This window comes from Lygodium microphyllum, chromosome 5 (assembly GCF_053477565.2).
Source record: "Lygodium microphyllum isolate KBCC chromosome 5, Lygodium_microphyllum_v1.1.10, whole genome shotgun sequence".
Lineage (NCBI taxonomy): Eukaryota > Viridiplantae > Streptophyta > Polypodiopsida > Schizaeales > Lygodiaceae > Lygodium > Lygodium microphyllum.
The window spans coordinates 26,924,611-26,952,073 of NC_141139.1; the positions used below are offsets into that span (position 1 = coordinate 26,924,611).

Here is a 27,463-nt window from a genome sequence, read left to right on the forward strand (position 1 = left end):
ACTCCGACTGGTGATCACAGCACCTGGGATCCATCTCCAGTGGACATCACTCTCCGACACTGCATTGCTCTGCCCCTAGGCATCCTGTACACTCTTACATTCATTTACAGCATTCATTCACTTCGAGTTTCTTCTCTGTGTGTTTGTCTCTATATTTGAAATTTGAGTTTTTGGGTTTTGTGTTTTGCGTTTAGGGTTTGACTTTTGCTTGTCTTTGTCTGAGTCTTTGTGTTTCAATCTTGGTTGTATATGCTGTGTTTCCTCAGTGCAAACCCTAGCATATCTTCACACCATGTTCCCTTGAAATTCCCGATTCCCATTTCCGTTTCGAAGTTTCCCTCAACTATGCATGGCAATGCAGTAAACTAGAGAATGCAGAAGACGGTCCTCCAAGGCTGTAGCTGATGTTCTGGAGGCTGGCAAGGCCATGAGGAGACCTGGTACTGCTGTCTGGAGTGGGCAGCAGGTTCTTGGGGCTGTCATAGCAGCAGCAGAAGGTGCTGGACTGTAAAACACAGGCAGCAAGAGATTCTAGAGCAAGTACTAAGTGGATGATGTTATATAGCTGGAGAGAAACCAGGCAATGCAGCTGACAGGGGGAGATGGCAGATGGGACCTGAAATGCAAGGTGTGGTGACAAGGCGGCAGCTCTGAGAGAAATAAGAGATGATGGCTGGAAGTGGAGAGCTTGGGCAAAGGGATTGAAAGGAGTGTATTGGCTTAATGTGCCCTTTTTCATGCCAGAAAATTTTGTGTCTCATCTTTTCTAAATAAAATTTGATTCATGTTTTGGGGCTGTATGAGAGCAGAGAAAATTAGCCATCAGTAGAGCGTAACCATCTGCAATAGGATTGTTCCACATGTGGGTATCACTGAAAGACTTGAACACATTGCATCAACCATTACTCCTTAAGCCTAGGAGATTGGCAAAGAACTTGGATGATGCTATATTCAGGCTTTGATGGAGAGATGTTTCCCATTTCAAAGGGTAGTTGCATGATCTCCTTCAAAATCAGTCTTGGGATATGAGGACCATCCTTGTGGCATAGTTACTCGAGAACTCCCAATGGATAATGCCACTCCAGACCTCTCATTGGCCAGCTGGTACTTCACATTTTTAAGACTAGAGGCAGACAGGCGATCTAGCAGTAAAGGACTCCTCCAACAGGGCGTATTGGGTCCTCTTGACTTGACATTATTCATTCACTGAGATTAATGAAGAAAGCTGGGAGGCCACGTCACATCAGTAGCCAAGATATTTTACTCTGAAAGATGTCTTACACCCCAAGCTACCAAAGAGCTATCCTAACACTGGGTCGAACCAATTTCTTTGGAAGACACTTTGTAAGTGAGCTGCTGGGTTTCTTCTCAGAGTGAGTGGCTGAAGTCATCCGTGATTGCAAATTATTGAGGTCTCCACTCAGAATAAATCACCAAATTTAGAACTGAAACACAGCTGACAAGAGTGGGAGCATAAACTGAACCGATTAAACAATTAGTAATCTCCTGCATAATGTGCAGCCAACCTTGTGGATAAATTTCGTGTCTGCACACTCGTGTACAGAGAAATTAACAAGGACCAATAGAGACTGAAGCGCAAACTGTAGGCTGAATCTGAAAGGAAGATGAACATTTTACACTTTTATATGTGAGTGACAGGTATGTTCCACATTAAGGACAGATGTCCAACATAGGGTTTAAAAAAACCAGGCAAGTATTTATAGATCACTGTTCACAAACAATCACGATTAAGTATCAAGCAAATTGTAAAAACTGAGAAAGGGTCTCAATCTTCAGAAAGGAGGTTTTACAGTCGCACATGGGTTATGTCTGGGAAATTCCCATTCAGAGCCTCGAGAACAACCTACAAATTCAAACATTAAAATTGCTAAGGGTTTTGGTTGATTCTCAACAAGGTTTTCATTTCTTGGCAAATCCGTAGGCCAACTTCTCATAAATTAACCTAAAACCTGGATATGAACTGCTCTTTGACAACCTTATGAATCAAGGTTCCGGCACACCAGGTTGACAGGTTGACAAGCTTTTTGTGGCCTTAGATAAGGTTTGCAAAATTTCATGTCATAGATTTTAGATGCTTATGCAAAGATTACACAGTGTGCATGTTTGCTGCATGTGAGCACTTTAAATTACATCTAATAACATAGGTACTCATATGATCAAGAATGTGAACTAGCTGGAAACCAAAGCCTTAGGAAAAGATGGTTTACTTACCGTCCAAGATCTTTCTTCTTTTTGAAGGATGTCCGCAGCATTATTGCTAGCCTATTCTGTACAAAATCCTGGACCTGAGAATGAATCGATTCCCAGATGCTATCTGCTACAGATGTATCAACTTTTTCCATCATACTTCCAATACCCTTTATGTAGCTAGTGAGCTCTACCATCGCTTTTCGCTCCTCCTGAGTATAATTACAGCGGACAACCTATATGCACAACAAATGATAAGAAAAACCGCACAGCACGTAGGAGAAGATTTGCAAACTGATAAAGCAGTTGAGCCTAAGAAAGAATGCTACATAAGTCTGGTAATACCTTCTCGTAATCTGACACTGGTGTTGATTGATCCATATCGATTGGAAACGCATCTTTGCAAGGACGTGAAAACTTCCAAGCACATTGCTCCCATACACGGCCTGTCCATCTATTTAGTAGCTGGAATCCTTCGACAATCATTTCATACATATTGTCCTTGATCTCCTTACTGACCATACTATCAACTACTGTTGCCATTTTCAACAGTTGAAGCTGCCAAAATCATTACGAAACCGGTCATCAAGAGATTATTAGTAGGTCACAAAGCACTAGAAATTTTTGGATGGACAAATTAACATACCCAGAAAATTAGAATACTTGCTTGAATGAAAGCTGAATTTTTCCTTATATGGGTCAAATGTTTGTATCTACTCAAAACTTTCAAAGATCTGAAGTTGAGATACTGTGACCGGCTCACTTAGATAGAGCACAAAAACTTCAAGAAAATACTAAACACATTCCAAAGTACATCTATATTCAAGTCCAAAAGTGTTGAGGATTCAAGATGACTAGATACCATTATCAAATGGTAATTTTCACATCAGCTGACAAGGAAACATGGTGTAATGACTATTGCTACTTAATTAGCTGCGGTCAACAAATTCAGTAGTTTCCAATCAAGGAAGTCCTTGCAACAAATTCTGTACCCAATGAAAAGATATTTCCCTGTAAAGCAACAACAGTTACAATGTGCAAACTCACTAAAGGTAAATCCTTCTCCCAATCTAATTTCCTGTCATTGCAACAATGGTTCATAAAGAGATCCACTACCTAAAAATTAGCCTTAAAACTTTCTCCGCCTGCCTGTGCATGGTAGGAAGAGGAGAACTTTAGCTTGATTCCTGCATTCTGTATAAGCTCTCCAATATAAGCTTTATTAACTAACCATTGATCCCTAGCTCCTACAATGCTTTCTAGTAGACCATAGAGTTTGCATTTGGGCTGTGGCAGATGCTTAGCAGCTCCAATATCTTTCTCACGAGAATGAAATGTGCTACTTTGCCAAAGACATGAATGATAGTTCGATTTGCATCATTATCTTTGCCTAGTGCTGAAAGCCATACGTATGCTTTTCAATGGCTTCTATGGAATAAGTAACCCTAAAACAAATAAAATGATGATAAAGTCATGGATCTCATCACCAAAAGGGATCTTACCATTTATTGTCAAGCTAGCATAGGACTTACAAAGATATGGTAGGGTGTGCAATGACAAAATGTACGAACATGCCTAAAACTCATTACCTCAGATAGTAACGCAATAAACGCAAATACCCTAAATGCAAAACACAAAAACAAAAAATACAAACAAAGGAAGAAAAAGAAATCTGAAGTGAATGAATCAATGTTGTAAATGATGGAAAGAGTGTTACAGAATGCTAAAGGCAGAGCAGTGAATGTAGTCGGAGTGTGATGTCCACCAGAGACAAATTTCAAGTGCATTAACTACTAGTTGGAGCTAAAAGAGTGCTAAATGTGGAAGGGAAGTAGGCTAGTCACCAAAGCGCAGCAGTCTAGAGGCTGAATCTGGAAAAAGCAGTAGTGTACCACCCACTCGAGGCTGGAAACCTTATCAACAAGGCCGTAAACAGCAGGTGACCTGATCAACAAGGCATGAAAGTGCATTGATGCAAGGTGGCCTGCACATCAGAAAAAACGCAAGCTGACCTGGAGAAGAACTGACATCAGCTGCTGGCCATGATGAGCTGACAGCAAACACAGCAGTTTGGCATCTACTAACAGCAGGGCCACAGCTAAGGAACAATTGTGGCTGCAGTCGATGACGGCCGGACAGCAGATAGGTGAGGACTAAAGGCTAGAAACAAGGTGCCAACATCAATGGAGTGTGTGGACTGATGTAACCTGCAAAACGCGCATGAGGCTGAATGGTGGGCAGCCTATCCATTTATAGATGCAGAGGACTCCTCCCAAATGAGGGTTTTGCTTATGGGACATTAAAACTCTCTAGGACTGCACACCAGCTAATGAAACTTTTGGTCATTTGCAAGCTTTGGGGCTGTTTTAAAGAGCTAATCAATTTGTAATGCATTTTTAGCTTAGCATCCCCTCTTAGGCCCAAAATTGCAACCAAAAAGGGACTGGAAGGAAAGCTCAAGCCCATGTTTATCCCAAGGTATCCCATCTAACGATATGCTAGGGTTTGCACTAAGGAAACACAGCATGTACAACCAAGACTGAAACACAAAGACTCACATAGAGACAAGCAAAACTCAAACCCTAAACACAAAACACAAAACTCAAAAACTCAAACACAGAGACAAACATAGAAAAAAGAAACTCTGAAGTGAATGAATGCTATAAATGAATATAAGAGTGTACAAAATGCCCAAGGGCAGAGCAATGTAGTGTCAGACAGTGACCATTAGTCAAAGATGAGAGAGTGCCGAGGCAAAGAACTATTAGGCGACAACAGGAGAGGTGTTTGCCGATATAAACAGCCTGCTAAACAGCAAAAACACAAGTATGCGACGGTCCTGGCGGGAGGGATGGCAACAGCCTGTCGCCTCTAGCACCAAATGCTAAAAATGGAGGCTGATCAGGTGCTATGATGAGGCAACAAATGGACACCTCCAAACAACACGGCGATGGCTGAAAACAAGTTGCCTAGGGCTGGATAGTGATGGACTGCAATCGGTGATGATTGGATCGCAGATGGTAGGTGGTTGAAGGCTGAAATCTGCACGATAGAGTGAGAAACCTACATAAAAGGATGAGGCTGAATGGTGGGCAGCCTATCTATTTATAGATGTTGAAGTGTGCCTCAAAAACTTAGGGTTTTGGGGGACCATTGAAACTCTCTCGAACTGCACACCAAATTTGTGTTCTTCATTAATTAAGCATGTTTCGGGGCTGTTTAAATATACTAACCAATTGTAAAGCGTGTTTTGGCTCAACGTCTCCTCTCAAGCCCAAAACTAAGCCTAAAACAAAAGGCCTACAATGTTTACCCCAAGGCATCCCACCCCAAAGCAACCAAGGCATCAGATAACGGATGTATGTTGACTACCCAACGGTCTACCAAGACTATAGAAGCAATGGTTAGTCCAAGTAGTCACCCTAGCAAGGGCATCCGAAAAAGGGTGCATGTCGGCTGCCCAATGGCTTACCAAGCCCTAGAAGGCAGATGGAACCACATTGAACTTTTCTTTTTCTTTTTTTTCTTTTAAGGAAAAGTTAATTTTAGGGGGTGGCAACCAATTAAGGAACAGTGACCTAGAAGAGAGGAGTAGAGATGGTACACCCAACACATCAAAAAACAATATAAGCTAACCCATCCACCTAAGGATTTCAATGATGATGGAAAAGTAATGAAGTATCATGAGAAGAAGAATGGTGGTATAATCCACTGGTGGAAACAACTTAGGATCCGTCCAGTGGTGCTTTGCACAATGGGATGCATGGTATGCTACATGTTGAAGAATGCGAATGTAACAGGTGCCCCTTGAACTGTGTCCCTCGAGGGAAAATTGTTCACTTGCCCAAGCGCCCTAGTACAAAAATGATGAAATTATGCAATGCATACGAGAAGGTACAACAAGGGGGGCTAATTTCGAAGACAAGTGCCGAAACCTATAGAATGCCAAGAAGGGTGGGAACCCCCTCTGAACCTAGATGTCGATGTCGAAGAAGAAAAAAGCACCTAATGATATCAATCTTTGTGTGGTGCCAAGAACCATGTGGATGAAGATGATGAAGCATCCCACTGGAAGAGCAAGGATAGAAAATACTGCCATAATAGCATCAGAAGAGTTACTATATCCACCACAGGAGGGAAAGCCTCCATGCTGGTAGAAGAGCAAAACTCCAAGTAGATGGAACCATGAAAGGAACAACGCGCATCTCCTTTCTCCATCTCAAGAAGGACTATTGTAAGTCTGTATGTTAGCCCTACAATGAAATACAAAACCTTGCAAAAGAGAGAAAAAAAATTGCAAACACAAAGGTGTGTATTGAGATGCTCCAAAAACAAAACTGAAAATAAAATAAAAGAAAGCAAAGCTAAGTGCAATGCAATGAGTATGTAAGTATGCAACAGAAGTCTACAAAGAAAAAGACCAAGTATGTGGCCACCATCGCGTACAGCAAGGCAAGAAAGTGGTCCAAGAATGTGTAGTGGATGCCCTAGGAATGGATGCATAAAGTGCAACAAGTGAGTCACTAGCAAACCAATCAGCCAATCCTTCAGGAGTAGTGAAGAATATAGGCTGCTAAGGCTATCCATGAGCCACATGTCCAATAGCCACTAGGGTAGATGCAACAGATGGTGCACCAACAAGTGGTGTAGCTGCACTGGACTGGCCAACCGGAGTGGAGGTAGTCACAACAGTCTGTTGTGGTTTTCTAGGAGGAAAACCTTGGGCCTTGGTATGACACTCCTCGTCCGCATGTTTTTTTTTCAATTTGAAGATATGGTTTATCTGTACCCGAGGGAAGAATGAGAAGGGATGGTTAGATCCAACACATCACAAAACAAGAAGGTATCCCAACCACTTGTGGGTGTCAATGATGAAGAAAAGGGTGAAGAAGTGTACAGAGGTGGTAGTAAGATTGTAGAAGAATCACTGATGGAAATACAGGGAGGTAGCCAGCTTCACCAATCAATCTAGATGTATTAGGAGCAAGGCTTTCAAGAGTTAGAGAATGGTAGCTACAACCATACCTAATGCACAAGTATTCATGGAATTCCTCATCTGTCATGAAACTTGTATCTAGCCAATAAGAAAAAGGTGAAGGTGAAGCACCGTCTTCCTCATGAAGTCCATAACACCTCTCGAGAAGCTTGATAAGACACACTAGGATCCTAAGAAGGAATCTAAGACATTGTGAATTGCTTATATGTCATTCATGTATCTCACACAAAACCAAGCTCTCCATGATAGCCACAAGATACTCTTTTTGTCTCTTTTTGTCACAAGGACGTGAAGTTTTGATGCTTTGCTTAGCATTTGATTAAATTGTTAATCAAGTATACAAATGTGAGTTACATACGTGATGTGCAAGCTAGTTATTTAGCAATGACGAGTCAAGGACCCCAAATGTTAGTGGGTGTCAAAGACAAAAGTTATAATAAGTTATATTAGTCTAAAGGTGACATTAGGAACAAGGCATTAATTAATTAAGTAATGCCAGTTTAGTGATCGATAAATGCTCCAGTTTGGTTAGATGAAAATTTTTTGTCATAGCCAATTTAATTCTTGACTAGTAAAATCATTTTTAACAAAATGAATTAATAATCAAATTAAGTTTCAAAATTCATACTCTAAAAATCAATTTAATTGGGTTGATAATTGCATTTAGAAGGCTACCACTTGGCAAAACTTGCTCATCCAAGTGAGAGAAAGGCTATTAGAGTCGATGGAGCCTCATTCCATCATCATGGACGTTGCGAGAGAAGGAGAGAGAGTTGTTGGTACAATTTTCCAGCCACTAGTGATCAACCTAGCCATTAGAGGCTGTCAAAGAGCTAACCCAAGCTGATTAAGAGAGCATTAGAGGCAGGTCACAACCCATGAAGGCTGTCTACAGGCAAGTGACAACAATTTAAGAGCCGAAAAGGGCAGGCGATTACATGTGGAGCTCCTATTAATGGTGGGCTCTAGTTAATCAACCATTGACAACAAGGCAACATTAAATTTCAGCCAATTTAAGCGACGAAACTTAATATTTCTCTCTCTCCATCTTCTTCTCCATTCTCTCAGCCAATTCATAGCTTCCCTCAAGAGATCTTAGCCCAATTCAATCCCAAGAGGGTGGAATTGAAGACTTTTTACCCCTAAACCCTAAATTAGGGTTTGCCAACATCCCTGGGAAGAGTGCTCAAAATTGAAGACCTAGTACTTGTAATTCAACAACTGAAATATGGGAATTTCCTAGAATTTCAAGAGGTCAACCAGCCAATAATTTTGGGCAAATTTGTCATCCAAGGAGCAAATTTAAGGTCAATCCCGAAGCAAACTCAGGGGCAAATTGATTTAAAGGCTTGCTAGTTGCCATGGACAACAAGATGTATTGAAGATTGAAGAAGACCAGTCGAAGCTGAAAGAGTGCTAAATATGGAAGGACAGCAGGCTGGTCACCAAAACACAGCAATTTGGAGGCTGAATCTCACAAACACAACAATATACCACCCACTAGAGGCTGGAAACTTGAAGTCTATAAACAACAGGTGCCAGCAGCCTGAAGGCGTGCTAATGCAGGGCAGCCTGCACATCAACAAAAACGCTGAGTGAATTGGAGAAGAACTGACGTCAATTGCTGGCAATGATGAGCTGGCAGCAAATGCAATAGTCTAGCACCTCCTCACAGCAGGGCAAGGTAGGCGCCAAGGACTAGAATAATCATGGCTGCAGTTGATGATGGTTGGATAGTAGATAGGTGAGGGCTGAAGGCTGGAAACAAGGCGCCAACAGCAATGGAGTGTGTGTGGACTGATGTAACTTGCAAAACAAGGAAGAGGTTAAATGGTGGGCAGCCTGTCTATTTATAGATGCAAAAGGATCCTCCCAAATTAGGGTTTTGCTTATGGAACACACAAACTCTCTAGGACTGCGCACTAGTTAATGAAACTTTTGGCAATTTGCATGTTTTGGGGTTGTTTTAAAGAGCTAATCAGTTAGTAATGCATTTTTAGCTCAATGGGACTAGCTAGAAAAGCAAAGATTAAGGGGCAAACCACTTTCCATAGACCATGGAGGGCCATAGATGGCAACAAGCTTCATGTTTCCATGATCATTTACCTCAGACAAGTGAGAGACTCCCAAACATAACTGGCGATGTCCTTCCTCAAGGATGGTCAATAAAAATACATTTCCACTGTTTGAGTTGTGCTACGTATTCCTCTATGTCCTGCAAAAGGTAGTGCATAGCATTCTTCTATAGCACGAAGATGCAATTGTTTCACTCCATAAAGAGGGCTTCCCTCATAAAAAAGTTTTTTGAAATCCCTCACATAATTTAGAAGCCCCAATCTGAACAAAATCTGAATCTTTAATCATATCCTTCATTTGTGTGAAGTCACTGTAAATTCCATGATAACAATCTGAGGTCTTCAAGGAAAAGGTTTCACTTACATTCTGTTCTCATTGAGTATGTGCAATAGTAAAATGAATTGTGCACAGAAAGTTAGTCTATCTTATTTTTGCAACTCAGAGATCCTCTTTTGTGTGGGTTTGCACCTCAACCTATGGTTATAGACTCGATTGAATATTTTGCTCCAAAAAGATGCTTCCATGGTCAAGGCAAGGACCTCAATGAGAAACTCTCTCACAAAACCCATAGTCATGTCTACATCATGAAGTTTCCAGCTCTCAAATCCCATCGGTCATCCTCCTTGGTCAAAACAGCCCCACCAAGGCTGCATCTCAATGAAACCTCCAATGGCTGATCAAGATCAAGGATGTGCAATATGAACCTTTTATTGGCTTCTTCTTTGAGTTGATTGAATGCTTTCTCCTCCTTTGTCTACCCAAAAGCCACCTTTTCTATGTTAAATCATGTGATCATCCAACTATTTTGGTTCAACAACTTTGCCATCCATGTACATTCCAAGTCACACAAAGTTTCCACGTTGTCTAGATGTGAGAATCTTCATGACTCGCAAGTCTAGTGATGGTCCATCTTCTTGCTCATCTAGCCACCTTCTATGGAGATGACAGAGCGGCCAGTGCTTGAGGTCACTCACTTGTACAGCTCCAACAGGATACAACTCGTGACTTAGCTTTTGGAGGTCCACTCTGCACATCAAGGTGGAACATCACCATTCATGCACCCTTCAACCAAAAGGGGGAATGAATATCACTCTCTAAACCAGCAGCCAGGTGTCACTGTGGGATCCAACATTCACCCTTCACCTTAGATAGGAAAAACAAATTGCTCAAAGAGACTTTTATTTGCAAGTACAACCCAGCCAACTTTAGAACTTGGGTACTCAACACTTAGAAACACTTGAGGCACCTCAATTTATCATCCAAGAAAGTAAGAGAGTGACCCATGGTGCCCCCTCTAGTCCTGTAGTGATGTGTCATAACATTGTAGGCCAATGGGATCTGTTTTGAGGCAGGTGTAAGATGCACAAAGAGAGAGTTTTAAGTATTGCCACAACGCACACCAACATTCCTATGGCAGCAAGTATGAGAGCAATCCGAATATCTCATCAGATTTTGAACCCTGAAGCATAGGCAGTTTTTGGCATTGAAACGTTTTAACGATGTAGAAGTTCTAGAATGTGTCCATGACATCTTCTTCTTTTTAAGAGAGAAAAATGATTATTAAATAAGTCCCCTCAGGACAAAGTATCCTAAGGCTAAGTACAACAATAACCACATAAGAGACTTCCAAAAGCCAAAAAACATACACGAAAGGGAAGTCTATTTCAAGGCGTGAGTGATTAACCAATTAGGAGATCTAGAGTGCCAAACTATGTGTGGCTGACAGTGAAAGAAAGTGCCAGAATCCAGGTCCTCGGAAAAGCCAATGACATCTTTATTTTGCTCTTACACTTTAAATAAAACTATTTTGAGTTGTCCAATAGAGGTGACTTTGAGCCTACGAAACATCGCATAAAAAACACAATAGGCAATGTTTGCAGCCACTTTGACTGACACATGCAATAAAAATGCAAGATCTTACGCTGCCCCTTAATTCATGCAAATATTCTGTCCACTTTGAACGACACCAGCCTAAGTTCTACCATCCTTTAAGAAGAGAACAAAGCAAGGGTACAATCCAATACCGTGTTTCATTGAAAAGACAAAGTAAAGCAAATCAAGCATGCCAACCTGGTTTGTAGCTGCTGCAAACCGCAAAACAAATTCATCATGCTCCAAACGGATAGCAGCAATATGATTCATAATGCAGTATTGTCTCTGATATTTGCTACTGGTTAAGAATTTAACTTGACTCTTAACTATCATCTTATCGAAGTACAAAATAGGAAGAAATTCAAGGAAATCATTCTTGTCAAAATTTACATACTTTTTGAACATGAGGAACTAAACATCGACAGAGAAAACCCTTATAAGATCAAGGACAATTCACAAAAACATCCCCCTCAAAACAAACCTCCCATGACATCTGCACACCCACCCATCCAAAGGAAATTATTAAACAAAGATAATCTGATGTATGGATATTCAGATGCTTCTTTTGCTGCTAGTTCGTGGGGTGATGGTAAAGAGACCAGACGGCTCTGTGCTGAGAACTTCTGGAAGTATGCTGAGAGTTCTTTCAGCATGCTTGCTGGGGCAAGATGAAGGTCGGGGAAGGCAGGTACTACAGGATCTCTCTGCATATATTAGATAAGAAGATCAGCATCCTCTGAATGCAGCATAAGGTTGAACAAGACCCTTCTATGCTCATCATTCCAATCACCTTGAAGATGTTGATCAGGCGTGCAACCTTCACTTTCTTGAAGATGGCATCCCCGTCTTTCTCTGATGACATTGCAAGCACTACCAAAACTGGTACCACCCGCTGCAATGCATGTCGCTCTGAGTAAAGTAAGACAGAATCTGATTCCAGAGAGTCCACACAGAACAGGATAAGAGTTTGAAGAGTGTCCTCCACACTGTCATCGAATCAAGGAAAATTTTAAAAAAACCAACAAGTGCATGAATTTCAAAAGAAGTGAGATACATTGCATGCATTAAAAGCTTTGGATACTTGTTAACTCGTGATAGCTCCATTTGGATATTTGATAAAATCGCCCATCTTGTGCTAAGAAAAATCTGGGTAAAAAACCTGTCCAAACTCAATGCGAGGCATAAAACCGATATGTAAAGACCCTTATAATGCAGAGAAAATCCGCCAGATGGCAAGCCTCCCAGATTATGTACAAATTATTCATGTCCCTTTTCAAACTTGGCTTTGTAATTAGTACAACAAAATAAAAGAGGGATCTCTGCAATGCACATGGAGTTCTCGAGCACATTTGGGACATTACACTTCCAAACTATTTCCGTTGGGGTGCACAAGAAGAATACATCATCAATCCAGACCAGAATTCAATTTAGCAATTGTTGATTTAGAGTTACCCCAAATGCACTTTCAAGTGGCAATAACAGCCCACAGATTATCTTGAAACATATACCTGCATCCCTCACTAACATGGGTGCCCCCTGCTTTCCTCACCTGCCATATGACATTGGTCTCTTGAATAGTATCAGGCGAGTGTGCGAGGCAGCTTAAAAACAATGAAGAAAGCATCTTCTAACTTTCCCATCATATTCAGCCTCGAATTTTGTTTCTCTTGTAATTTGTTTGAAGCAATCTTCCTCTAGCAGCAGTCAAAGTTAGCATCACATTAAGGCTCGAATGAGGGTTCACTGACCCTCTACAAGACAATCAGAATATAAACAAGTAGATGAGACACATAGCCTGTGAATGTGGTTTATCATGCTATGTACAAGAGAGCCTTGCCATATAACGAAGCTCATTATGCCACTAGCAAAGAAACAAGGATAATTGTGGATGCAAAGCACTAGGAGAGTTGATGCCAAAATGCCTGAGAAAATCATAGAGATCTTACACCACTGCCCATGCAGGGAGAGTTCAATAGGGTGTGTAGAAGCCGATGAGTCATTGTTGCCTGATCACTAAAATAGGGGTGAATGAGCATTAAGGCATAGTGACATGAGATGGGGGGAATGGGGATGGGGATGGGGAATGGCAAAAGTAGGGGACAAGGACAGCGAATGGGACAACACACATAGATAACATTTTGTAGTCACCAAAGTTGTGGATGTTATGTGGTGGTGCGCTCACCAATCTGTGCCCCTTTCCGATCTTTGACCTGGGGGTTCCAGATCACCAGCTGATGGTGGCAACCTGGGGGGCTCTGGATTAGGGTCTTACGGAGGCCCTGCCACACGTGGAGTAAGCTGCGTAAGAAAGGTGATCTGGGGGGGTGATCTCAGCTGACGTGAAGATCCATCTCACGGACGGCCTCCACTCACCGCTAAGTCTCGGTCTACAATCCTGAAGACCCTCCTGCAATAGGACCTTCCAGGTCTGCCCTCCCGGTGTGAGGCCGTGGACAACTAGCTTGCCCAAGAGGGCAATACTCTGAAACTCTGCATCTATGATCCCAAGACCTCCCTCTGACTGATGCCCTATGATGGTCGCCCATGCCAACTTGGCTCGGGAATCCCTGGAGCCATCTAACCCGGACCAAAGGAAGTTCCGCACTAGGCGGCAAAGCTACACTACGCAGGATGAGGAGAAGCACCAACACGAGGCAATGTACCAGGCAGTCGCTAGGAGGACCTGGTTAACCACCAGGGCTCGGTTGGCTAGTGAGAGACGAGCCGTGCTCCAGTAGGTCAGCTTCCTCTAAATAGAATCGAGGAGTGGAAGAAACTGCTGGGCGGGAGTGATGTCGAGTCCCACCTAGAACCCTAGGTACCAAATGGTTTGCCCTCTGCTCACCCATCTAAATCCTAGGTGGACGCCCCACTCCGTGCTAGACTCTGGGTTTGTGAGGAAACCAACCGACTTTCGCCAGTTGATTTTCACTCTCGCTGCAGAACAGAACACCTCAAGAGCCAGCCTCACTCTCTCCAGCATCAACTCATCGTCCTCTATGTAGAGTGTTGTATCATCTGCATACTCTGAGTCTAGCAACTCCGTCTCCTCTCTCACGGGAAGGCGAAGGCCGCATAATCCACTCACACGGGACCTGAGGAAGTGAGACATCGCCTCTGCAAAGAGTAGGAACAGGTACGGGGCCAGGGGGCAACCCTGCCAAACCGATCTCTCCAACCGGAACTCCTCCCCTCCCCTACCACCTATGAGAACCCTACTGATGACCGATCTGTAAAATGTGGCGACCCCGCAAATCCATGCTTGGGGGAAACCCAACCTCACCATGGTGCCCTCAAGGAAATCGCAGTCCACCCTGTCATAAGCTTTCTCAAAATCCAAGACTAGTATGGCCAATCTCTGGCCACTGTGCTAAGCCCACTCTGTCGCCTAAAAGAAGGTGAATACATTGTCTAGGATACTCCTATCCTGGACAAAACTTGTCCGTGTGTCATGGATGATGTCTAGAAACACGGGGCGTAGTCGCCTACCAATCATCTTTGCCAGTGCCTTATAGGCCACTAACAATAAGGTGATCAGTCTCCACTGGGAAAGCTCCAATCGGTCTCCCCCTTTGGGAAGAAGACTGACAAGGCCTACCAAAAGGCTCCCTGGCATCTGTCCTGAAGTGAAAATCTCTTGGAAGGCCATCAGTAGGGGGTCCTTCACCACTTTCCAGTAGGTAGTAAAGAATGCCTTAGAGAGGCCATCCTCTCACAGGCATTTCTGCCCGTCCTGTGTATGGAAAGCTTCCTCTAGTTCCTTCTCTGTGAAGGGGGCTAGGAGGGAGCGTCCCATCTCCTCTGTGACAAGGGACGGGATGTGATCCCAGACCTGCTATCTACATCGTTGTCCTCTAGCTAAGGCTATCTCCTGCTGGAAAAGGTATTTGTAGTAATCAGTGGCAATCTCCATCACCTCGTCTGGGCTAGAACAAGTCCTCCCATACTGATCTCGAAGGTAGTGTATCTGCTCTGCTGAGGTGCGAGGTTAGTGCACCTGGAAAAACTCACTGCACATCGTGTCCCCCTTCCATGCCCAAAAAGCTGTTGAGGTGCGGAAAGAGAACTCAGAGCGCCTGTCCTCTAGGCCAGCAATAGCTGCTCGTGCTCGCACCTCCTGTGCGTGGAGGGTGGGATCCCCTAGTGCCTCCTATAGTAATCTCTGCGTGGCTGCAAGGTCCCGCCGGAGCACTCTCCTCTTCTTCCAGCTCTGCTGCCTGGCCTGTATGGTTGCCTCTTGGCAGATTCTGCTCGACTCGGCTAGGACCTCTACAACCTCCTTTGTGATCCGATCCCTCCTGCCCCACTCCCTAGTCCAGAGCTGCTCTATTTGTCTCGTCGTCTCCTCCCTCCTATGGATCGAGTTCAAGGATCCTACAGGATCAAGTGTCTAGGGCAGATGCTGGGGGATCTAGTGTCAGGAGAACCGCACAATGATCAGACAACATGGTGCCCGCGAACTGCCCAATTTGGCCTCCACGAAAGCCTCTTCACTCTCCCAAATAAAACATGTCCAACCACACCATCAAGACTCCACCTAGCCGCCTGTATCCCCAAGAGAAGTCCAGTGACCTCTCCCTCCTGTGGTTGAAGTCTCCTCCAACGATCAAGGAGTCCACCTCTGGGAGTCCATCCGCGATCTCAACCCAAAACCTGCTGCGTGCCCTAACTTTCATAGGGGCATAGACATTGAGAACTCCAAGGCACAAGTTCCCAATACCCAATCTGATCCATAGAACCCTCCCTGCCACTATCGTCCCGTGGTCTTGTACACAGGCGGTGAGACTCGAGACAATAGAGGTACATACGCATCCACTCCTGCCGTGGGCACCTATGGCGTGCTCCCAGTAAGTGTGCGAGCTGCCCGAGAGTCCCTTCCCTACCCGCTGGGCCTAGAAGCGAGTGAGCTTGTGCTCCAGTAGAAGTAAAATGTCAATCCGTCCAACAAGGACAGGCTGCAGCTCCTACCGAACAATCAACGTCCTGGAAGCATGTTCCCCACTGTAATGGAGACTATTCACATTCCAGGATGCAAGGTGTAACCTCATGGGGAAACCTACGATTGACGGAATAGACATCTGTTCGGTGTGGAGACTGCTGATGAGGATGAGAAACTATGGGGCATGCAAGTACTCTTTGCCACAAGTTTGGACGGCGAACTCCAATCCCCCATGGTGGTCCTTGGCCGGACCATAGCGGTGATAGATGCTCCAGGTGGTACTATCAATGCATCTATCAACCATGGTGAGAGTCGTGACTCCGTACACTGGTAAAAACGGGCCGCCTGTGCCAGGGGCCACTCAATCACATCCCTCGGAGCCCCCTGTAGGGTAAGGTTAGGCACGGAGATCGAGGCAGACAAACCTTACGCGTAGTGAGAGAGATAGAGTGCGAGTGAGCAGAGTAGAGAGTGAACACGTTTTTCGGTACAATGACGAGTGTACCACTTTAGGTTTTTAGATAGACATATGTATGAAAGTACAATGTGCTAAGCGTGTGTTCACACCCATGCACATATAAAAGGCAAGATGGCCCTTTATTCCCAACAACCTTCCACCTAAAGGCAATGTGGCTTAAGAGGAGAAAAGAATAAGCTAAGTCTAAGTATGTACAAAGCTGAAATAAATATATCTATCCAACTTCAGGGAAGATAACGTCATTGCTGCGTACTATTTTCCTTTTCTCCGGATCCCACAATTTATACCCCATTTCACCCTCGTCACCATATCCTACAAAAATGCATTTACAAGACTTTCGCTCAAGTGTGCTGCATTTTTCTTTACGAATGTGCACAAAAGCCTCGCAGCCAAACACTTTCAAATGCGCATATGAAGGTGGCTTACCTGACCACGCTTCTTGGGGAACTCCCCCCCCCAAAGACCTGTTTGGTGACCGATAAATCAAGTGAACAACTGTCATAACAGCCTCTGCCCAAAAACCATGGGATAATGCAGCATGAGACAGCATCGTACGGACCTTATCCTATATGGTCCAATTCATACCCTTTGCAACTCCATTTTGGGGTGGATTATGAGGGGCAGTGAGCTCCATCTTTATCCCTTTCCTGTCACAAAATGCCTGAAAGGCTTTGGACACATATTCCCCACCATTGTCAGAGCGAAGACACTTAAGTGTCTTATCTATCTGATTTTCAGTCAATGCCAAGAATTTTTTAAACTTGTCAAGCACTTTATCCTTGCTACGAATAGAGTAAACCCATACTTTCCGGGCACACTACCAATACCTGCAATCTCACATGTATAGTTGTCCCCAAGATGGACAACACCATGTCAACCCCCTGTATAGGCGGAAAACCACTCACGATGAAGGGTGACATGAAAGGAAACACGTGAATCAAGAATCCAGGTATGCATGTCATCATCTGTACCTGCAAGTAGAGCATGTGCACCAAAATGTGAAGAGACAAAGAGTGCATCACTCCCACTGTCACTGTCATGAGTGACTACATTTACCTCTTCAATTTTTACACTGCTCTTCTTAGGTTGACTGTACTTCTTCTCTTCCTTGCAGTCATCTGTCTTCTTGCCTTTTCCTTTCTCTTTCTTCCATTTGTAGCAATCACGTTTAAAGTGACCCTTCTTGCCACAATGATGGCATTCAACATCTTTGCCACGTGATTTATTGCGTCCCTTGCCATCATATTTGCCCTTTTGATGTGATCTGCCCATGCAAAGCACTGGAAGACTTACTGGATGCATTGTTCTGCCCATTCATCTCTTCCATAAGTAGAGCACTCTCTACATCAGCATACAAAAGGATCACATTAGAATTGCTCATAGCAGTCCTAAATGTATCCCAACTCTCTGGTAGAGTGCAAAGCAAGAAAGTAGCCTTAAATTCCTCATCAATCATGAACTTCAAGGCAACCAGCTGGCTGAAAATGGAGTTAAACTCACTCAAGTCAGTAGACATTGCTGTACCTTCTTTCATACGCAAATCCATAAGCTTTTTCACCCAATACACTTTACTTGCAGCCCTCTTCTGTGCATACAGTTCTTCCAGTCTAGTCCATATAGCATATGCAGAATCCAAACCTTCAATGTTGAAGAGCAAGGCATCAGAAATCGATAGCTCTATGGTTGAGCGTGCAAGCTCATTCAACTCATCCCAATCGTCCTAATCCATGTCCGTGGGCCTTGCCCCTTTAGTTTTGATCGGCTTTGCCTACTTCTTTTGTAACAGGATATTGTAGCATTGTTTTTGCCACACTACAAAATTACGTGCACCTTCAAGCTTCTTTATGTGCATCAAATTACTGTTGTCATTGCTGCCAGCCATGATTTTCAGCACAAATGTGACCAAAAAACCAGTAACTGCAGGCCCAAACTGTCACCCAAGTGATCAAGGTACAAACAAGTACCAATCAGCAATAAATGACCACGCAGAAGTACAGATTTCAGATCTGTAATTAAGTTTTCAGAAGCACCAAACCAAGTGCTACAGTATTATCCAACTGATTACAGCTGTTCCAAAGGGCATGTGCATCACATTACATGAGAAATCCCAAAATTTCAGCTGCAATTTCTGTTGTACATGTACCCACGGGCATAAAATTTGACACGAACAGTCAAAAGCCCCAAAATTTTGAGCTCAAAGCGTCAAACACACATCTGCATTTCCTCTGTCATGCTTAGGACTGTCCAATTTTGCCAAAATAAAGCAATTTCAGCAAAACCCCCAAATTTTACCAAGTGTTGATGTCCAAATTGCACGGAATTCAACCTGCATGTACATAAAATGACCAAATGCTGCACAAATTTTGCCCAAATCGCAAAAGCCCCAAATTGCACAGGGTCCAATGTGCCTCAATGTCGAGAAATTGGGTCAATTTCAGCCCAATTTGTGCATGTACATGAAAAGCCCCAAATGTCAGGGACAAAATGTCACAAATTCCTGCAATTTCTGAGACAAATATCACTGTTGCATCTTGTTTGCACCAAATTTGGAAAAAACCCCAAATTTTCCAAGTCCTGCGTGCACTAATTTCAGTGAAATTGAAAGAATTTCACTAAAATGTGAAAAGCCCTGAAATTCCCGGGCAAATGTGCACTAACTTTGCAATTTCTGAGTCAGATTGTCCAATCTGTGTTGAGATCCCCAGATTCAAAAAAAGCCCCAAATTTCTGAGCCGATTTTACACAGATCTGAGATCTTGTGCTTACCCGCGCGAAACCCCATCAGTGGGTGAAAGAAATTTCAAAAAAAGATTGAAGTTTTTGAAAAAAACTGATGGGTCAACGGACCCATCAGTCGTGCGCTGTGACGCCCGCCTGTTCACCGTTATGCATTGGTCGCCGTGCCCGCCGTGCAGCCGCCGTCAGCAGCTGCAGTCGTCGTGTACAGGTCGCTCGTCGCCCTCTGAACCATGCACTGTCCGTCGTCAGCACTGCCACATTACCACACCTGCTCCCTGTTCTGGTTGCTGCCCACTGGCCCCCTCCGTAAGCCCCACTACTGCCTGTCAGATGCCTGCTATTGCTCGTCAACTGCTGCGTGGACTGGCGACTGCTGCGATGCTTGACGACTATCGCTCACGTCAAATGTTGCCTGTCGTGACCTGTCCGTTGACTCTCCTGCTTGACTTTGACTACCCATAATGCCTACAGCTCACGACTTGCTCATCTGTCCTGTTCGAACTCCGAGAGGGACGAACGCCTCAACGGCAGCTCTGATACCAGTTTGTAGGGTAAGGTTAGGCATGGAGATCGAGGCAGACAGACCTTATGCGCAGTGAGAGAGACAGATAGAGTGCGAGTGAGCAGAGTAGAGAGTGAACACGTTTTTCGATACAATGATGAGTGTACCACTTTAGGTTTTTAGATAGATATATGTATGAAAGTACAATGTGCTAAGGGTGTGTTCACACCCGTGCACATATAAAAGGCACAATGGCCCTTTATTCCCAACACCCTCCACTGTGGAGGGGCTCGAAAGATAATGCTCAAGTATGGGACCTCGGCCCCAGCCCACCAATTAATGTCCATTATACAACCAGGCCACTGTTGTGCAAACAGTGCTAGTCCTTCTCCCATCCACTGGGAGATGTGGTCCGCCACCTGACTCTTCAACTCCTCCTCTATCTGTGTCATCGTCCAATCCCGTGAGTGAGAGGATTGAAAGAAAAAGGAGTAGTTTGGTCCATCCGGTGGTGCTAGTAGATGGACCTTGCCCCTCCTTGACTTGCGAACCACGAAGATCCCCACCTCTAGAGGTAGTGGGAACACTCCTTGCTCCGCAACTCTCAGGTAGGACCATGGGACACTGCGGAAAAACTCCTGTGGCAACAGCTATGCTTGTCTTGGGAAGGTGTGACGGGCGGCAGGGGAAAATGAGCTGGTGGCTGTGTGGGAGGGGGGAAGACTGCTAGTGCGAGGAGGATGTAGGCATGTGTGGCTCATCACCTCCTATGGGAGGAGCGGGATTGGGAATGGGGGGGATCACCTGACACAGGTGCGGATCAAGGGGGGTGCTCGGCAGGGGAGATGGTGGGGGGGGGGGGGGGGGGGGGGAGAGGATCGAGGGATGGTGGAATGGTCGGAGGTATGTGGCGGGTGTGGGGGCGGGTTGGTGGCCTTGAAAGGGGGGGGCTATGGAGCAGGGTCAGCGGGGGGGGCCTAGGAGGTGGGGGAGGGTGGGTGTGGGGGCTCTGGGATCTCAGGTGGGGTAGTCTGTGGCGTGGGTGGCAGCTGTGGGGAACTACGGTCCTGTCGGGTGGGACGAGCAGGGGGAAGGGGGGGCTATGGAGTGCTCTGCCGAAGAGGCATCGCTTGCCCTCCTGCACCCTGCTGTCGAGGGTACGACTATGGCACTGGTTGCGGCCCCCCCTGCCATCTCCCTCTCTGTCGTCTCTAGACCTGTGTGAAGCTGTCAATATCCACATGCGGGCCTGTCAGCGGAGCTGCCTTGGCTCTGAAACACGTGCAATCTGCTGCCTGGTGTCCAAAGTCATGGCAGCGCAGGCACTGCCCTGGTTGCCCAGTCACAATGATTTGCTACCTAAAGGAGCGACCTACCTCAATCTCCAGAAACTTGGATATACTCTTTGTGTCTTTCACGGACACTCGTACCTTCGAAACTCCTGCAGCTGTCACTGCATCTGCGAAGGAGGCAAGAAGAACTGTGCCGAAGAGCCGTCCAAAGTCCTCCACTAACTAGCGGTACTCTACTGTCGGTCCAAGGAAAAGTAGAGTGACTGGGTGCCTGAGAAATCTGTTGTGAAGCGCGAATGTCTCCACCGTAAAGCCGCTATACCAGGTAACCATGTAGATGGCCCCCTTTGTGGAAGCATAGGGCGAGCTCTCCACTAACTCATGAGTTGCCTCCACAGAGATGAGTCGAACCATGAAAATCCCTCAACCCATGAGGACTGCCTCCACAATCTACGCTATGCCAATGCGCAGCGTGGTGTGGAGCCAATCCCGCAGAGCTGAGCCCTCGATGGGGAGTGTCCAACGACTGGACCAAAGAATGCTGCTTCTTTCGACTCCAGCTCTGTGGCACGGACAGCTAAGAGCTATTCCTCAGAGAGGATGATGCACAAGGTGTTTAACTGGGGGGGCACTCGCAAAATGTGTCGGCGTCTGACCAGAGGTTTCCATTGCGCGTCTTGCCGGGAACCTACCTAACACGCTACTGCGCTACCAGGGGGGAAGCTGCTGCAGGGGGAGGGAGCAACTGTGTGTGTGTGTGTGGGGGGGGGGGGGGGGGGGGGGGACGGTCGCTGCAATGGCGGGAGTTGTCAGCGGCTCAAAGAACGCGATGGCAGCCGGCAGGCGAGAGAGACGAGGGACGCGTCGCATCAACGCGGGGGGTTCGACGGGTTGCGATGGCGAGGGCGGGAGCAATGGTGTGTCGGTCAAGAGTCTTGGTAAAAAAACACAAAGAATTATCATTTCTGGATTAGACACCGTTTTCTTGTTTAAGCATAGGTGGTGGACTTTCCTGAATATATGCTGCAAGATCATTTGCTAGGTATTGCTGAATGTTTCAGAAACATGGCATGCTTGCCTTGTTTTACAAGAAGTAAGAATCGCTTTTGCACTTATTGGCATACATATAAGGATAAGCTTCCATCTATTTTGAGGTTGACAGCGTTTGATGTATGGGGGCTAAGTACTTCAACTCAAATGGGGACTTTTTGCCAGTGCTTGTTTTGCATGTCACATGTTTAGAGACACATCTTCAGAGTGTCCTTCTGTGTTACATCATCCTCCTCCAAATGCCATTCTCAAACTCATAAGTGGTCACCAAACAAAATGTGCAATCAATGGTCAAGCAATCTCCATCAAACAAAATGCTAACATCACAGGTTTATGATTCTAACTATTTAAGGCAAAGGAAAGAAGAATCACGTTTTGGTGCTTGGTAGGCACATTCCTAGTTTTTAGGGGACTTCAGGCCAAAAACCCTATTTAGGTATGGAAAAATGTGATACAATCTTGAAACTGGATTTTGTATACTCTTGCTTTGAGTCAAACCTATGTGCCATCGTACTTTCCCATGACCACCAGATTTTGGACCAACATTGTGAAGAAAAGTTATTCTTCTATGGGTTTGGATGGGAATGGAACAAATATGCTAAATAGTAATATGCACTCTTGTAATTCTACTTTGCATGATAATGCAATTGTCATGCAACAAGTTTGATTTTGTGAGATGTATATAACTCATAGTATTTATCGTGTTTAAAGCTCTTGTAAAGTGTGTTTCTTATACAATCAAACCTATATAATCCTAATAAATGGAGACTCTTTTGGAACTATGTACATACCATGAGTCTACGTGTCATTTGTTTGCAAGAGCATAATGAGCATACTTTGGCTAGACAATCAAGTGTTTGTTGGTATGATATCTTTATGCTATTCTAGTGGTACATCATGAGCTTCAGTCTTGTGTTGCATTCAATGACCCTAGGGAAAGAAGGATAGTTATTCAATATTTTTTGTATTGGTAGATCTATGAATTTGGATTGCTATGTGCTTCGGAAGTATCAAGGAAGAGAGCTCTCTGATGGTCTGAAATACAGCATTATCTTGGATGCATATCCCTAAGATTTCAATAATGCTCCTTTGCTTGTGGATCATTCAACAAGGCATTCTCATATGCAAGTATAGAGGATGAGTAAATGGATCAAAATGATTGATACACTTAATGCATTGGATCTTTGCAAACATAGAAATCCTAATCATCTAGCCTATACTTTCCATTGTAATGCTCATGATCATATCTAGGATACATTGGATTATTGATATCATTTAAATTTCAATACGATGACTTTGTTCATAAAGCATGAATAGATGGTAATTATCCAATCATGCTCCACTTTGGTTGGGACTTTTTTTTTCTGAATGAAAATGAATAAACCTTCATTGCATCACGCACGTTTTCCCAAGAGCCTATCAAAGCCTATAATCTCCTCAAATCGAGAATTAGATACATCGATGCGGTTGATGATGATGGTCAAGTGTTATCTTTTCCGGCTATATGTCACACATGCACTCGCTTTGTATCATAGACCCATTTGAAAAAAAATGAGCCTTATCTTGTAGCATTTATTGTTGGTGCCTACCAATTTAAAACTAACAAACTTATGGATGGGAAACTGAACCATAATATATTGTAATGATGTCCTATTTTATTTTCAAGTCATTCCCTCTACAAAGTTCTGCATGCATACATCACCTACACTTTTTATTGAGAAGCATGGTAATGCACTATGGCCCCTTAATAATCTTTAACAAGGTGGAGATCAAATCTTACTAAAATTTGCTATCATAAATCGCCTTTGAAAAAAATGTATTATTTTGGAGATCTATGATTGGAGTGTTTCCTGTTGGACAAAAATTGGTGAAATGCTCCATCACCTCACCCCATTGTCTATGATGCTTGCATACAAATGAGACATTAGCACATCTACTTTGATATTCCCATGAAAATATTTTTAGATGGTCTTTCATGACCATTATTTAGAACCACTCTATGGCGGATTTCTGGTTCAAGCATTTGGTAAATTTTTCTGGTTGTTTGAAAGGTTTTCTCTAACAGTATCTCAATATTCCCTTTTCTCTCGTTCAATCAGATGTTGGGCCTGGTAGACTGTTGGGACTCAAAGTAAATTCCAAACTGCTGTATTTATCTAGATACTCTATTCTTTGAACTGATTCTCATTGCACAAGTGGTCAACACAAACCAGCCAGGAGACACCACGATGGCCTAGCAAAGCTTTTAAAATTCACACTTGAGCCCCGATATCTGAACAGAAAGGCTGGTAGAAATTCAGTCAATCTACTACAGTACCTCCAGCCACCACAGCACAAACAACATCGTCAAACAATGTTGAACATATAGACACCATCACTTATGTGTGTAGCCTACATGTTAGACATACAGTCCTTAACCAAACACTTGTCGTTCCAGAGGCAGCTTAGTTAGAAATGACTTCACGGGGTGCTATGGTCATACGGTATGTTGTACTTCACAAGCTGACCCAGAATTAGCCAATCAGAAATAGCTACCTTTGGAAAAACTTCAGATAATAGGAAAAGCACATACTTATAAGCATAGACTAGTGAAATACCTGCAGATCATCCAACTCTTCTCGCATAGAGTCTGTATCTTGCCACTGTGTGCTGACTTGAGTAAATGTTCTGCAAAACAAGTAGTACAATTCCACAATTACACTAACATGTTGATGTTCGAATAGTTAGCTAAGTGTGCTGGAGAGTCTATTGAAAGGCAGTGGATGAATCAAAGGGAGTTACTGACCATCACTGCAGCTCACATCAGTTCTAAAACCTAACATTGGAATACGATATTTGATAACCCTTGCATCAATATTTTAGCTCTGAAATTATTGTGTGTCCAACACACTACCATTAATCTGCTAGACTTACTCTTTTGAGAGAATATAAGAACCAGGTTGTGTGTCATGTAAAGAGCATAAACAGATACCCATATAACCAATGTCCACTGATGCAATGCAAGCCTCCAGTAGTGACTACATTCCCATACCACATGCACAACTAGGTTGAAGGTCATAACAGAAACCACCCCCTCAAACTTGACAAGAACATTATACATACAACACAAATCATACATATCTGTTCCTCCTCAGGGTACTTTTGAAACTGTAACAGTGATTTGCTTTCAAAGCTGAAGGTTGTAAGGAAGTCAAACCTCTTATACCAAGAAAAGTCATTGGGAATGCTGGCTTTTGCATTTTTCAGATGATCCAACTGTAGTAATACATCCAGCAATTTGAGCATGGACCTGAAAAAGGAAGTTAAACAGAGAAACTTATACAGGTGTTAAGCTAAAAATGCATTAGCTTCACATAAACAGCCCCAAAATATGCTTAATTAAGGAAGAAACCTTGTTTATTTTAAAAGAAATGTGTCCCTAGAGAGTGTCTATATCCCATAAGCACAAACCCACTTGGGAAGGCCCAAACTTCCTATAAATAGGTATGCTGCCCTCCATTCAACCTAAATCTCGTTTTTGTAGATTTCAGGTATTTCAGCTTGCTGCCCACACCCCAAACGCGGAGGACATCGCGGTCTAAGCTGGCCATTGCTATCTACAACAGTCTGATGCCTATTTCCAGCCTACCACACACTATTCGAAGCTGATTTCAGCATGCCGACTGCTGCTGCTGGTTTTTCCTGCATTTTTAGTCTCTCTCTCCTGCAGCCTGCATTTGCTGTTTTCTCTCTCCTGCAGCCAACGTTTTTTAGTCTTTCTCTCTCCTGCATTGCCGTCTGCATCAGATCCAACCTTCTTTGGTTGTGTTTGCTAGTTTTCGACATCCAACGGCTACCTTGCTATGACTTGGGATCCGTTTTCGGAGTACGACACACTCTCTAGCTCATTACCCCTGCCCTGATCCTTGAGACACAGGAGTTCAAGGTATAGTATTCATTCACTACATAGTGTGTTTGCTACATGAGCATTGTATATTCAATAGTCATATCACTTCATTCATTCTCTGTGTTCATTATCTCTGAGTTACCCTAACCCTAACTGTGTTCTTCTATCAATCAATGCTTTGACATACGGTGTTATTTGTGTTTCCATGTTAGGGTATTTCTTCACATGGTATCAAAGCCAAGTTCTCTAAGAGAAACTTAGCCCTTGATCTAAAAGCTCTACACAAGAAGTAGTAACAACAGAAGGGCAAATGACTTCGAAAAATACTTCCACACCACTTCTCACATCCAAGCTAAATCCATCGAGGAATGAGTGGAGTGGGCCCCACAGCTTGCTTCACAGGCTCCTGACATGGTCGAACAGACATTGAACTACCATGGAGTTCCACGACCTTACGAGATCATTGCAGCTAAGTACAATCTCATTTTGATCCATAGAGCCCAACAACAAATAGAAGTTAAGTCTAAATTTCACCCTTTGGATTTGGTGCACCGATCTACTGACCGTGTAGGAAGGGCGAAATCTCCATTTAGGACTGGTCATCCGCAAGTGGAAACTAGCATAGAGTACACTCCATTGCCTTCATACTTATTCTCTCCAATGCCAGGTATGTCTACCATTTTAAATTCTACTAATAATCATCCCCCTTCTCCTATTGGTATGGATGATTTTCATGATGAAGGAAGTATGCAAAACAATTTCTGATTAATGAGTAACGAGGAAGACAGATAATTCTTTATGAACTCAAGACTAGGTAAGCAGTTGAAACAAGAAATTGTGAGTACTCCTTCCTCTTCTGTTCTTTGAAACAATTTTGTTTTCAAAGGTCAAAATGAAGTAGGTGCATCTTTATCATCATTATTTCAATTTAATGCATTTAATGGACAAAAGGAACCCACATTATTTCCCACATCTACATCTATCACAAATCCATTTAACCTCCCTTCCATCCCACCCTCTTATTCCATTGCCACATCCTTTCAGCCTCCGTTAAGTGCATCGCATGTTGTCTCTCATGTAGAATCATGTGTTTTTATTCACCACATTAGGGGGTTCAAACTTAGGCACAACCGGTTAGGACCTTATCTCTTCCTCAACCGGGTGGTGTTCCACCTTTTCCTCACACACATTCCGGATCATTGCAGCCTGGGTATTCCCCCCCAATCTCTTTCAAGTGTGAATCAGTTTGGTGCCACAGTTTGCCTCCATAGCATTACCTAGTGGACCCTTTGGTCATTATGCTATGTCCCAGCCAACATTTGGACAAGGCTTACGTGTCCCAGTGCCTCCACCTGCATTAGCACCTTATGGAACATTCGTGTTCGAGTGCCTCCGTATCAATCGACACTCATGAGACACTCAATC

General features: G+C 43.9%; 1 protein-coding gene across 4 annotated transcripts in view; it reads right to left on the reverse strand.

Annotated features, from left to right (window-relative positions):
* Window positions 1-27,463, reverse strand: part of PIR121 (transcription activator) — a 230,962-nt gene that overhangs the window by 156,859 nt on the left and 46,640 nt on the right. For 3 of the 4 annotated variants that reach the window (XR_015690853.1, XM_087677627.1, XM_087677624.1), the window contains exons 7-14: window positions 25,349-25,441; window positions 24,750-24,819; window positions 12,234-12,298; window positions 11,943-12,150; window positions 11,700-11,856; window positions 11,351-11,439; window positions 2,554-2,766; window positions 2,233-2,444 (exon numbers count right to left, since the gene is read on the reverse strand). Coding sequence is in view for 3 of the 4 variants with exons in the window: in XM_087677627.1 (XP_087533753.1) it covers window positions 2,233-2,444; window positions 2,554-2,766; window positions 11,351-11,439; window positions 11,700-11,856; window positions 11,943-12,150; window positions 12,234-12,298; window positions 24,750-24,819; window positions 25,349-25,441 (1,107 nt within the window). In the remaining variant the exon portion in view is untranslated. The remainder of the gene's footprint in view (window positions 1-2,232; window positions 2,445-2,553; window positions 2,767-11,350; window positions 11,440-11,699; window positions 11,857-11,942; window positions 12,151-12,233; window positions 12,299-24,749; window positions 24,820-25,348; window positions 25,442-27,463) is intronic. The other variant, XM_087677626.1, reaches the window with a different exon arrangement.